Below are 14168 nucleotides of genomic sequence, written 5' to 3'. Positions count from 1 at the left end.
GGGGCTCTTTCTAAATGATAATGTATGTTGTCATTGGATGCTGACCCCAAGTACCACGGACAACGACAGTTATTAATCTTTCAAGCAAAAGCCTTGGGAGATTTTTATTATGGCTTCAGCCTGTCTGGAAGCTGCTGGTTCCACAACACCATAAATCAAACCGATCCATCTTGGATCTGCTGATCATGCATTGTCTTCACTGGAACGAGTGAAGTAGGAGGCGCATCTCTTCACTTTCCGGTTCCCCCAGCTGCAATCCTCATTTTAATAAGATGCTCGGCTTGTGGTTTGGATCCACTTGGGGACTGAAGCCAGATGAATTAGATGGTAACATCTTCCGGATAGGCCCCTCTCCCTTTTTGGTGTGTAAGGCACCATGTGCCCTGTTGAAACCATGCACAGCAGCATCCTGGCTCCCTTTCAATTTGGTTTGAGCAGATATCTGTGATGCTGGCACACGCTGTTATCCCCGCAACCAGTGCTCTTGGAATTGGCGGCGCATTCTGAAGGGTTGGCGATGCTCACTCCTCTCGTGGCCTGTTTCTCCCTTACCGTCTCTTTCCCTTTCAGACGAAAGTTAGTCATGTTTTCTGGAAGCGGCTGAAGGTTGGATGAGCACGTTGGCCTCACATCAGTGCCTCCTCGCTTCCATGCGGACTGTGGGACGAGAGCGTGCTGTCTGCGGCCCATCCAAGTGCTAAGCATGCTCCAGCAAAGTGGGGACGCGGCAGCTGCATTAGTGTGTCAGTGAAGGGAGCCTCTTCCGTTCTCGCCTCCTCCTCTTGCTATGAGAAATTCTGTTTTGACTCAGAACAAAACAAAAACCAAACCAAATGTACAGAGCTTTTGGGTGTAGGATATAAAAATGTATTTAGACATTTAAAAAAATCAATGTATTTATTTGACTTCATTCCGTGTATCAAAAGCACATTTTAATTTTTTTTATTTGCTTATTGTTTTAATGGGGTAGTGGCGGTTCTAGCCCTTTGAATCTAGTGCACCCTGGATCCTATTGCTCCAAAACCAGAGTTCAGAGCTGAGAAAGGGGGAGGGATGTATTTGTGTCTTGATTTCACTGGATTGGACTCCATGCTCCCTGCTGGCAACCCAGCTGCCACACAGAGTTATTTAACAAGGTTTTCTGATGACCTTTGGCGGGAACGAGCTACATTCAACAGCCTGTGAATTGGTTCCGTTTGGAGCGAATGCCTGTTCTTTGTAGCTCATGTGCAATGAGAATTCTCCATGCACTAAATAGCCAGGCACTTGAAACTGACAAACCATTTTCCCCCCCTCAGTGGTCTCCTTGGGGAGAAGGAGATGGATGGGCGGGAGGAAGGAGAAAGCTGGGTTTAATTTTTTTTCTTGACTTTGTGGGCCTTGATAACGGGCTCCGATTTAAAACGATCAACAATATTTGGAGCTCCAGCACTTGTATAACTGTTCACTGGATCAAGCAGGAAAAAATGCAAACCCAGAAATGTGGGGCGGGAAAGGGTGTCTCACTATATCACTACTGAATGAACCTTGGCTGCCATGTTAGTCAGTCACAGGTACTGCTGATGATAGGGCCAGTAAATGTTAGTACCTGGAGATGTATCTTGCTGAGTTTCATGGCGGTGAGGGGTGTTTATGTTGTTGTTGTTGGGTGTGGGTTTTTTTTTTTTTTTTTTTTTTTTTTTTTGCACTGATTGTACCAAAGTGCTCTCGGATTGGAACAGATAGGTGCATTGCAGAGAAGGAAGAACTGCTAGAACCGGACCCATTTCTCTAGCACTTCTCATAGGCCAATTCATTCCAGAGTGGGCAAAAGACTTAACACTGCAAAAATGCAAGCTGAGAACAGAACTAGCACTAGACACTCCAGACTGGTTATTGGTAGTGCCTGCCCTGAGACTGGTACTAGGGTGGGCACAACCTGCTAGGAGACAGATGGTTCAGGATTTTCCTAGCCTCACAAACGTCTGGAATCACAGCTACGTTAAAGTATGCACCGTACATTCATTCTTTCTTTCTGCAATAGGGGACCCAACTTTAAGACCATTTCACCAACCGGAACCGAATAACATGCCAGACCTATAAATCCTCTTGCCATGTGAATGCTGTAACAAGACAGTGTGCGTTACTGCATAGACCATGATGTGCTTGGAAGTATCTTTGGTCAGTGTAAAGGTCATTCTTCCTGCTCCATTTTCCCTGTAGCGAATGCCGGAGAATCAACATTGCTTTTCCACTCTTGTGAAGCAAAAGCCAATTGGGTGTGTGCTTTCTCTCAACAAAAGAGCTTCTCCAGGTTGATACTGGTTGAACAGAGAAGAGTTTGGATCCACTTCACAAACTGGGGCCATTGTAGAGCAGGGAGGATTCTCTCGTAGAAGTGAAGTGATGCTTGATGTTTCACCAGGAGGATCTCCATAAGCCCGGTGGTTTCTGTCTAGACTGGCAGAAGCATCCTCTGGCTAGTGCCACACTACGGAGTCCTGTGTTACACCCCTATCAACATACTCTCAGCATCCGTTAGGGGCTTCCAGGCTCAGACGGGCAGGAGGTCTGCACCCACCCGTATGGCTCGGTTCGTTTTAAACATCTAGGCTTGCTCTAATGAAGCCAGAAATTAAACTGCTGTAACAGATGGTGCCTGATACCATGCGGCATGTCCTTTTGCCTGATCCTGCCACAAAGATGTATTGATCCAGAGCCAGGCTTAGGTTTTGATGCCCTTTTCATGTTATGGCTATTGTTTCCTCCCCCTCGCCCTCTTCTCTCCATCGGCGTGGTGCACGTCTCTGACAAGGATGCACAGGAGATCGGATTTTCCCGCTCCAGGAATTGGAGCAGTTGCTGTAGCCCTACCATACTAGCCTGTATAATTCGTTTGCAGAGCAGTCCACAATCTGCTTGAGCCTAGATCCCCTCCTGCCTTTGGCTGCAGTGAATAAAGAGAGTTCAGATGCCCTGTCTGCACACAAGATTAAAGCCTGGTGAAGATGGAGCCTACGAGATCATCTTTGCCATTGTAACTTGAGACCAAGTCCTGAGATCACCAGCCTCTTAATAGGTGCAGGAATCTTAGTATTCATGACGCACAAAGAGCGCAGAGAGGAAAAACCTGTAATGCTGGCTTGGCTTAGGGTACAGTCTGCAATTCCATGGCCTTGGCTTGTCTGACTCCTCTGTCTTGCCTGCACTAGTACTTGGGGGTGGGGGAGACTCTCCTTCCACTCTGTGTGCGTGTGAGGGTGGGAGGGGAAGCTATCCCACCTTTCAGTGTTGGTGCAACTCCGCAGAAGGTGGCAACAGTGGAAGGGCTGGTAAGCCAGAGCATAGCTGTTCCCCTTACTGTGTCATCTAGACTTGCTCTCATGTTACTATGACTGGAGTTGCAGGGGGGAAGAGAGCTCCCTGAAAATGTTAGCTTAGCCATCGCCTTTGGTCCTGCAAGAGGGGAGGTGGGATGTTGCCTCTGCAGCCTCTCCAGACGGGTAAGGGGAAGGGTCCCAGTTCTCAGCTGTGGTAATGGTGGGAAACGAGGGAATCTTCAGGCTGATGGGAGTGGCAGAGAGGAGATATTGGGAATCTTCTTGAACTAGCAACGAAAGGCGCACTACGTAGAACCCAGCTTCCCGGGAAGTGATGGGTTGCGCTATGCCTACTCCTGCTTGCTTTTCCCATATTGATCAATCTCGTGTTAAGGGCATTATTCCTTGATTTCCCCAGCACGGTGACCTGAAATCACTGGGGATTCCACATCTACTGTATCGCAGACTCCAGACGTGGTTCGTTTTGGAGTGGAGTTGCAGGGCTGAAGTTGAAATGCACTTTTCCATTTTCTCCTTTGTATTTGCTTTGTAGCCATGGGTTATCCCTTCCGTAAATTCCCCTTTCCAGCCCGGCTCGAGGTGATCTGGCCTGTGATTGTGAGTTCCCTTTTTGGATTGGGTAGCAGTCTCTGCTACGATTCCGTGCTTTTCTAAAAGAAAAGATGCCTCGGGGTTTTTCATCAGGAGCGAGAGGAAAGGTTGCTACAGTGCACTCTGCAGTCCTTCTGAGGAGCGTGTTTATCTGGTGTTACGGGATCTCGTTTGTGGGGCTACAAAGAATTGGTTGTATGTGTTCGTAACGGTCCGAGGGTCTTGCCCCACAAAAAGGGGCATGATACAGATGGCAATATTATTTAGGCAACATTTGCTCAGGTTTCTCTGTGTTGCTTTCTCTGTAGGGAGAGGAGATCCAAAAATTTCAGGGGCAGGAACAGAGAGGATGATTAGGTGTGAAACCCCAGGGTCTGAGTAATGTAGACACCCTGGTCAACTTTTACACTGCATCCCCCCGCCTTTTTCCAGTGTTTCCAACAGAAACACAACATCCATAAAACAGACCCTTAGAGTAACTAGGCCCCTTTGGGTGGAAGAGCTGTCTTGCCCAGGTGCCTATGTAGGTGAGCCCGGATTAGAGTCCGTGTTGATGGTAACTGATTTTGCCTTGCCTCCTCCACTCCCCCAAGAAATCCTTTTCTTTTCCAGGTGCCAACTGACAAGCAGATGTACTGCAAAAGGGATACTGCAGCCAACACACTGCTGTTTTTATTTTGAATTAAGTCTTTTGGAACTCTCTTCCGACTAGAATATTTTTATTTTCTTTGTACACCTTACAATCATGTACTCTTAACAGAGATTTACTTTAAAGAGAAGAAGAAAAAAGTCTGGAAATAGTCTTTAAAAATACAAAAAAAATCTTTATTAATAATCTTGTATTTTTACTGATCATGTTTGAATGTCTAAAGACTTTATTGTTCTAATTATCCAGATGTATGTTTGTAAAATAGCTCTTTTATGGCTTAGCGAATAAGGTTGTATGTTTCTGGAATTAAATATTGGTCATTTAAAATATTTCTGTTTTCAGGAGCTGGGAAATAGAAAATCTAAGCATTCAAATATCATTAAATAAGCTTAAAGGAACCAAGTCCTTAACTGGCTTTTTTTGTTTTGTTTTGGGGTTTTTTTAATTGCCCAGACCTTGGCAGGACAAACTGTTCCAAAGAGAGAACTTGATTGACAGTGGAAGCTTTTTATTTGGTACAACCATTGATGCAATTGCTTGGGGAGTAGATTCTTTCTCACAGTTAACACTATTGTTCTTATTGATTAGTAACTCTTCCCTGCAGAGCCCCCGTTGGTATCCGTGACGGTTTAGACATTCTGCTCCAAGTAACCTATGTCTAGACATGGTGTGTACCCTGGCCAGCTGGAGAACGGTGTGCCGCTGTGCTGGTAAGAGGATGCTTTCAAAGCCTTGTCAAGCTAAAGAGTCTGCTTTTTGGCTCTGGAGTTCCACACCGTCGTCCTCTCCCACTGAGCGGCCAGCATCTCTGCTTCGTACAGGCAAGTGGTCCCTGCTGGTTCCACAGAAATAAGTGTTCTGGCCAGGTGAGCTGCTTGTTCGTGTTCAGTGAGTTCACCTTCACTTCGGATGCCATCTTTATCTGTCCGCCTCCCTAAACTTACAAGCAACACGGGAATGTTTCCAGACACCAAAACCTCTCTCCTCATAGAGCCTTTCGCACATCTGCTATCAGTCCACTTGATTTTGGTGTCTTCTGATATCTGTGGTCAAAGATCCCTTATTAACATAGGCCTTGTCCAAGCCCCTTGGGAGTATATAGGAAACTTTCTGTTGGTTCCTATGGGCTTTGAAGCAGACCATATAACTTGGTAAGAAACTCACGTCATGGAAACAGGCTGTGGTGCACATTTCCGTTTTCAGTTGCCTGTCTGTGCCACAATGTGAGCAAGATCCATTGATTCACTCCCCCTTTTGAGAGCATATGCTTAAATCCGGTGTCTCTTTGCTTGTGTGCCACTTGGCTGTCAGATAATCCCAGCTTGGTAGGAATGGCCCAACTAGCAACACCTGTTTTTTGTTCTCCACACTTCCTGCCCCTTAACACTTCTCTCTCACTTGACACTTAGTGCTGATGAGCCCTGCTCTATACAGGTACCTCCTGCTGATAGTGAATGGTTTCCAACCACACCCTAGATACGTGTGCCTTTTATGATGAGGTATCTGTACCCCATTCAACTCCTGGTAAGACATAAATACCAACTTCTTGGTTCGGTAAAATGTTTGTTTCCAGTGAATTCCAGTCTCGGCGCATTTAAAATTGCCTGAAGCTTTAACTGAGTGGCTACGTTTTCCGTTAAAAACATTTTCGGAACAGAGCATCTAGATTGGCACAGATGCTTTTCTGCAAAAGCACTTTTTGCGGAAAAGCGTCCGTGGCCAACCTAGACGCGCTTATGCGCAAAAAAGCCCTGATGGCCATTTTCACGATTGGGGCTTTTTTGCGGAAAACAAATCTGAGCTGTCTACACTGGCCCTTTTGCACAAAAGTTTTGCGCAAAAGGGACTTTTGCCCGAACGGGAGCAGCATAGTATTTCCGCAAAAAGCACTGATTTCTTACAGTCGGAAGTCAGTGCTTTTGCAGAAATTCAAGCGGCTACAGAATTCAAGCGGCCACAGACACCTGGCAAGTTTTTCTGGAAAAGTGGCTGCTTTTGCGGAAAAACTGGCCAGTCTAGACACAGCCAGTGAGTATAAGGTTGTTCTCCATGTGTCTTGGTGAAACAATGGAGATGACATGGAAAACAATACAGTATCAGGTGGGGGATGGACGAGATCATCTCACAGGTCTTTTATTCCCCTGAAACATGTTGTAATGCATACTAGATGCTCGTGATAGTTTGCTGTGTCTGGTGCAATGGTTCCCAGCTGCGGCGGCTCTGGAGGCCAGGGCTGAGATACATGGCTCTTGCTGCCGCTGTTGTAAAAGGTATGTCCTGCCCTGGCTCTCAGCCAATCAGTGCTGGGCATGGGCGAGGTCTCCTCCCGGCCGCAGAAGAGTGCTTCCCTGCGTGGCGGGAGGGAAGCGCTTCTCCGCGACCAGGAAACCACCACATGCCTCACGGCTCTCCCCCTGCACAGCAAACCGCTCTTCTGCAGCTGGGAGGAGACCCCGCCCCTGCCCGGTGCTGGCTGGCTGAGAGGTGGGGCAGGACGCACCTCTCCCAACAGCCGCGGCAGGAGGGGAGGCGTTGAGCGGTATACCCCAGCCCTGGCCCCCAGAGCTGCAGTTACTTGGGCAGCAGTGTAGGCCTGGGTGAGGCAGGCACTAGAGGCTCCAGGGGCAGAGCTAGTGCTGGGGGGCTCTGGAGACTGAGCTGTTGGGTGGTGGGGTTATGAGGGCAGAGCTGACATGGGGGCTTTGGGGATGGGGCTAATTTGGGGGGCTGGCACTGGGAGAGGCTGGGGGGGTTGTTGCAGTGGGGCTCTGGAAACAGGAGGCTGGTATTGGGGATCTGCTGGTGGGGGGGCTCTAAAGGGTGGGGGGCTGGCATTTGGGGGGGTTAAGTGCAGAGGACTGGGGGGTCAGTGGCTGGCACTGGGGGAAAGGATGGAGGGTTTGGGGTTAGGGCTGGTGCGGGGGGCTGGGCTTTTGGTGGACTGGCAACATTTTATTTGCATTTTCATCATTTGAATAATGAATACATGAATATGCAAATAAAACGTTACTGTCTGCCAAAAGTTTGTGAATGGGTTTGTCAGTCCCTGGTATCAAAAAGGTTGGGACCCACTGGTCTAATGAATGCTCAGGCTTTAGGAAAAGCCTGATCATGGCACTACCCGCGCTTAACCTCCCCCCCCCATCCCACAATGCTGGTTCCCTGTGATCAATAAGTGTATTTAATATTCTTGTGTGTCACATCCTTTGACTGTGGTTCTTTGCTCCTGTGGGCTGCGTGTGGCAGTCTCAATGGGAAATCCACAGGCTAGCTGTTGCGGATAAGTGGCGTGTAAGCAGTTCAGTGCATTCAGCTATGCCCAGGCAAAGGGAAGCATTTGACCTGGGAAATGAACCATTTTCTTCCACACAAGTAACACTGTCCTAATTACCCTACAAAGGACTTTCCTTGGTGCCATCGCCCCTTTCATTTGCATTGAGGCCAGGAATGCCCCGACGTGGTGTTTTATTGCTGGTCCCAAAGATGGAGTTCTCTTGGTGATGAAAGTCAAACAATCGGACTTTCAGCCGCACGCGTATGAAAGCTGCACCTCTGTCTGTAAACGGGAGCATTATACCGCAGGAGGTTCCCAATAGCAAGTGATCTATTAGTATTGCTGCGCGCATCTGTAAGATACTCGTGATCCTCACTAATTAGGGTTGGGGAGTTAATGGGTCACAAGGGGTTTGCCAATGGGAGTTCAGTCTTCACACTGTATTTTGGATAGGAGTGTAACCCCATGTATTCTTTTACTGGAGAGTTTGTTGTTGTGGGTTGTTTGTTTTAAAAAAAAACAAACAAAAAAACCATTTCCTTCCCTGTGACACAAATAGCAACTTCACGAGCACTTCAGACACGTGGAAGTGGGTCTATTTGGGAGTGAAATTAGATCAGTCAGTTTCACTTCTCATTTCTAGTCAGTTGCACTTTCTCCTACTTTTGCTTTGTTACATAATGAGGTTGCCTTGTGGTTTCCAGCACCATAGCAGGATGTTTAAGTCCAGCCTGAAGCATTGCCTAGTGCAATTTAAATTTTGGGGGATAGGGAGTTAAAAACTTTTATGCTCGTATTTTTAAGCAAAATCTAAATGTCGGCATAAAATATTCTGACAGCACAAGGCCTTTTAATAAGGTGCTGAAGTGAAGGATCTGGCAGTATATTCGTTATCCAGGTTTCCTGGGCTATTTTTCCCCCTTACACATAACTATGAGCACTGGAGTTGTCTCGCAGAGAGGCTAAAGCTTTATACAAAGTGTCTGTCAAACCATTTCTCAGGTGGCTATAAAACTCCATTAGGCCTTCATGTTACTGCTTGTTTGCTTCCCCCAAAGTGAATGCTCGGCTGTTGGATGTGCTTTTTTTTTTGTTTTTTAAACTTGGCCTTTCGGGGAAGAAGTCAGACTTCTTCAGGCGTCGTTTTAAAATGGAGCTCTCACAAAACCCGCCAGGCGTATAAAGAGCTGTGGTGTTCCTGGATAAACAGACTTTCTCTCAAGCAGGGCCCGAGCTAGCGTGCAAAAAATAGCAGGGCGGATGGGGCAGGTCCAGCAGACGCTCAAGCTAGCCACCTGCGCTCAGACCCAAGGGGCTGGGCAAACTTCAGTACCTGAGTGCCTGGCTGAGCCGTATCATCCATGGAAGTAATCTCTGGTGATTGCCATGTTCCCTCCAATTTTTTCCACCCATGTGCGCTATAAATTTTACGTGCAGAGACATGTGGAGATGTGCACCACCAGTACAAACACATGCTGCTGGCTGGGGGAGCTCTGCTAATCAGCTGGGCGGCATTTGAATCTCTCCTGGGTGGCCGCCCAAGTGCTCAGCTTATAGGGAACGCTGGCCAACGAGGGAGCTTGGATTGGAGAGGTAAAAATGTGGCTGTTTCACCCCCAAATCGGGACAGGAGCTGGGGAGGGGGGTAAGAGGTGCCTTTATAAGAAAACGTTCCTGAGATCGGGACAGGCCCTATAAATTCAGAACATCGGGTCACTCTTGCTCAGCTGGATGTAGCAGTGCTAGTTGTCCTATGGCAGCATGGATGCAAGTAGCAGCATAGATGCGGCTGCTTGCGCTTTAGTGCAGGTGATTTGAGCATGTCCTTCAGTGGGTTGTACAGAATCTCCTGCCCTGGCATCCCCACTGCTAGCTGTAGCTGGCCTAAGATGGGTAGGTCCCCTCCCTCCAAACTATAATCCCTCATTGGATTGGAGCATAAACACACCTGGAAGACCACCAATGACTTTCCCGTGGTAAAATCCACACTACAGAAGACTGTAAATTGTGGGGGGAGACGGGATTGTGTGTTGCTCAGCAGTCGTTTTTCCTTCCTTCAGTAGAAATTGAAAGGGGATGCAAAAGTTGGCCTTGCTATTGAGGGTAGTTGCAGATTTTAATAGTGAAGATCTGTGCCAGGCCCTGTATTTTATTATCTTCCGAAGGTGGTCTACATAAATTCCCATTATTTAATGCTGTCCCTCTCCCTGCCCCCCTTTGGCTTCCCTGACATTTGACAAGGCCCCAGTCTAGATAACGAATGTGGAAAAGCCAAGGCTGATATTTTTACCAAACATTGGGAGTCCAGTGTGTCTCCTGCAATGTGTGCCTACACTGCTTTATTGCAATTGGTAATCTGAGCTCTGTAGTGCTTGCCTAATGATGCTCTCTGTGTTTTGCCTATTTAAATGCTGTTTTTATCTATTCCCTCTGCTGCACCCTGGTAAATAAATTATTCAAAATAAACCAATCAAGTGCTGTGACCTTGAACCCAGATTAGGGGGAGGAGCTTTGTAAAAATCAAAAGGTGCTGCATCTTTCAGGACTTCTTCAGCGGCAGAGTCAGGTCTCTGGGATTCGTTACCCAGCTTGCTGTCTGCCACTGTTGTTGGAGTAGAGAAATGGGATCTAAAACTGCCAAGAGTCTGGCAGATGTTACACTTTGGACAAGCCTGCTTAAATTCACTGGTAGCCTTTTTATACTGTTGTTGCAACATTCTGGCCTACCTGACCGGGATATTAGGGCTTGGGTGATATTTATTTGCACAGGAATAATGCTTAGAGGCCCCAGACCCCACTGGACTTGGTGCTGTACAGGCGCATCACAAAGACAGTCCGTGCCTCAAAGAGCTTGCAATCTACACTTTGCAAGGATCCCCTTTGCAATAGACGTGCAGTGTGCTCCACTCCCAGCTCGGTCCAGGGGGCCTTAAAATTAAGCTTCATGCCCGGGGATTCTCTCCCCTCCCCCCTGCCTTTCTTTGCCTCCTACGTATTTCCTTGTTCTCAATAAACTGGCAAGCAAGCTAGCACTGGTTTCCAAAGAGCGAGGGCAGGATTTATATCCCCTCTCGTTCCAGCTAAGATCTGCTATAGGATCGGCAGCCTTGTGCAGTCCCACTGCCTCCTTTTTCCTTTCGTCAGCTTGTCGGTGCAGTTCTTTTCCTAAAATGTTTCTGAAGGTTGGCCTAAAATGAAAGCTGTCTAGTCTCTGGCATAGGATCCAGCCAGCTGGTCTGATTATTGTAAGTGAATGAATGGCCGAGCCGGTTTCTCTGATGATACAGAGAGAATGTGTCCCGCAGAAGTAGCGAGCTCTGATATCTCCAATTTAGGTGTGATCAAATATTTACAGCCAGTGACTGCCCAAGTGAAGTGGGAGGGGGGGTTGGAGAGACACCCCCATTGTGTGTCTGCATTTTGATGTTGGCAGTCTCCAGCTTTAAAACTTTCCAAATCCACTTAGGTTTGTTTTTTTTAAAGGAAGGAAAATCTTTTCCCCCGCTGGGGCCCGCGTACCTTTTTGTGTGTTGAACTTTTGTCTCTGGACTCGTTAGTAATGGACAACAGCAGTGGCCTTTTAAGATTTCTCCGGCCCTGCTATAAGAGGAGGACTCTTTGAAAAGACTCTTTGCTATTCAATAGATTGTACCTCACAGGACAGGAGGGGGGTTTTAACGCCAGGACGGTGCCTGCAGCTGACAGTCTCTCTTCCTGTACATGGGGAAAATTGGGGGGAATTTAACTAAGGCTGAAGCCTTCCAATGTGGAATTCAGGCTGAAGTAGCTTGTTAGCAGAGGTGTTTTATGTGCAGGCTGAGGAACAGAGAGGGCTACAGGGCCATAAAATGTGGACCCATGGCCTGTCTGTCTCTCTGTAACCACAGGGTGAGTTTAATGCTGATCAGCTGCATGGCTGGTGAACTTTCATCACTTCTTGTCAAGAAACCTTGAAGTACAGACACACAATGCTTGGGGGTGTGCTGGGGTTTTTTTCTCCCTTTATAGGCAGCTCTCTGACTCCTGGTGTGAGGCCAGCACAGCCTGTAAACTGGCAGAAAAGAAGGGAACTGGGTTACTGTGCTGGAACTGGAGAACAGAGATGTAGGTCCCCTGGAGACATGAGCCATGGCCTGAAAAATGTAAAGGGATTTCTGAGGGGGAGGGGCTGATGGAACAGTGCATCAGCTGGAACCTTGCCTTCTACTAGCACCATCCAAATGATTCTGCATTGCCCTGTTGGGGCGCAGAGCTTGGCAAACAGGTTTTCAACCCCGCTGACCTACTTGGCCTCCGCTTGGCAAGCAATTTTGGATACTGTCCCCTGCTGGGCATGTCTGCAGCCAGAGCGTCTTGTCTAGTGCCATGGAAAAGCAATACACTGGCAATTGCCTCCCTCTGCCTCTCTCCTGTGAGAGAGCACCTATTTGTCCCCCACCCACCCAGCTGATGCTTTACAGCTGCAAATCATTGGTGGGGCTTTGAGCAGAATAAAACACCCAGAATCTCTCCATGGCTTCCTTTTCAACTGCTTTGTTCCCAGCCGTCTGTGGCTCATTTAGCACAAAGCATTTTCACTGATCAGTTTATTAAACCTCCTTGTTGGTATTTACTCAGAGCTTCTGAATAAATGGCATATAATAGAGCTTCATGGATGGGAGAGTAAATCTACATTTGTCGGCTCTCTGGAGGTTTTGCCGTAATTCATATGATGAGGTTATTGTTATTCGAGGCTATTAATCAGTGTGGGGTGGAGTTGCCCCCCCCCGCCCTCCCCCGAAACTTTTGAATACAGGTTCCGCTTCCTAACCTGAAATAACACAGCCTTGAATTAACATGAAGAAGGAAAGCTTTGTTTTCCACTCTCAACCTCCAGTTTGGGCTATTGCTTTCTAGCCACTTTCAAAGGCATAGTTAGGTTCCTCCACCTGCCCTCAATATGAGCCTTATGAAGACAATGAGATTAAACACTCCTCTGTCTCTTTAATTTTTACTTTGATATCTGGGCATACCCCTCCCCCCCCACGCACTCATCCTAGCTCTGAAGTCTAATTAGATGGCACTGAATGAGAGTGAGAGGTTTTGCTACCTTTTTACTGCGTATACAGATCAGGAGAGACCAGATCAACACAGAAATCTGGTCATAGAACTGCCTCTTAGAGCTGGCACCCACATTATCAATTTTTGCCTGCACTTATTGATACCGAGTCAGAGAGGTAGCCCTGTTAGTGTGATCTTGGCAAAAGAAAAGAGCAGTCAGGTAGCACTTTAAAGACTAACGAAATAGTTTATTAGGTGATGAGCTTTCATGGGGCAGACCCACTTCCGCAGATCACATTCTGCAAGGGTATGTCTACACTTGCACCCTCTTTCAAGAGGGGGATGCAAATGAAGACATTAGAAATTGCAAATGAAGCCGGGAATTAAATATCCCATGCTTCATTTGCATAATTGCATTATGGCGCTATTTCAAAATAACAGATGCTGTTAAGACGCGGCTATTTCGAGAGAAAACCGTTCTCTTGAAATAACCCTTATTCCTCATACAATGAGGTTTACCAGTTATTTCGAGAGAAGGCTTTTCTCTCAAAATAACCGCATCTTAACAGCATCTGTTGTTTCGAAATAGCCAAAGTGAATAGGTATGACTTTTATAACAGAGGGACACAATGAAAGAAGGTTAAAAAAATTACAAACTGACAATTCAGCTACATAGAACAAAAGGTGGGAGCGAGGCGGGAAGTGACAAGGAAGACTTCAGAACTTTTATTTATGCTCAAATTCAACATGTTGCAAATGGTCCTTAATCAAGATAATTATCTTACACATTACAAAGATAGCCTCCCCACCTTTTGATATACGTAGTGACCCCAGATTAGCCACTTAATTGACTCTTATAATAGCAATTTCCTTCTTCCTTGTCACTTCTCCCCCTCATCCCCAACTTTTGTTCTATGTAGCTGAATTGTCAGTTTGTAATTTTTTTAACCTTCTTTCATTGTACCCCTCTGTTACAAAATGGTCATACCTATTCATTTTCAGAATATGATCGGAGGAAGTGAGTCTGCCCCACGAAAGCTCATCTAATAAACTATCGTGTTAGTCTTTAAAGTGCTACATGACTGCTTTTTTCTTTTTTGTTTTCTTGATACTTGTATGCTTTTTTCAGTGTAATCCATGCACATTGAGAACCAGAGTTATGCCAGGCAACTTGGTAGTTGAGAGACCCATCCTCCCTTTCTGTAGTAGAACTGGTACTTGAAATGTGTTCAGCTTTGGCCTGTTTCAGATGAAAAGGCTCAAGGATTTTGCCAGGTCAGGTTCCATAGTAATA

General features: G+C 46.8%; 1 protein-coding gene across 4 annotated transcripts in view; it reads left to right on the top strand.

Annotated features, from left to right (window-relative positions):
* Positions 1-4958, top strand: part of ARHGEF12 (Rho guanine nucleotide exchange factor 12) — a 112975-nt gene extending 108017 nt beyond the window's left edge. For all 4 annotated transcript variants that reach the window (XM_075909529.1, XM_075909528.1, XM_075909527.1 and 1 more), the window contains one exon: positions 571-4958. In XM_075909529.1, the coding sequence (XP_075765644.1) occupies positions 571-581 (11 nt within the window). In that variant the 3' untranslated portion in view covers positions 582-4958. The remainder of the gene's footprint in view (positions 1-570) is intronic.
* Positions 4959-14168: the final 9210 nt, after the last annotated feature.

Source organism: Pelodiscus sinensis, chromosome 26 (assembly GCF_049634645.1).
Source record: "Pelodiscus sinensis isolate JC-2024 chromosome 26, ASM4963464v1, whole genome shotgun sequence".
Taxonomy (NCBI): Eukaryota; Metazoa; Chordata; order Testudines; family Trionychidae; genus Pelodiscus; species Pelodiscus sinensis.
The sequence above is the reverse complement of the archived record's forward strand: the minus strand, read 5'-3'. Positions and strand labels throughout refer to the sequence as shown.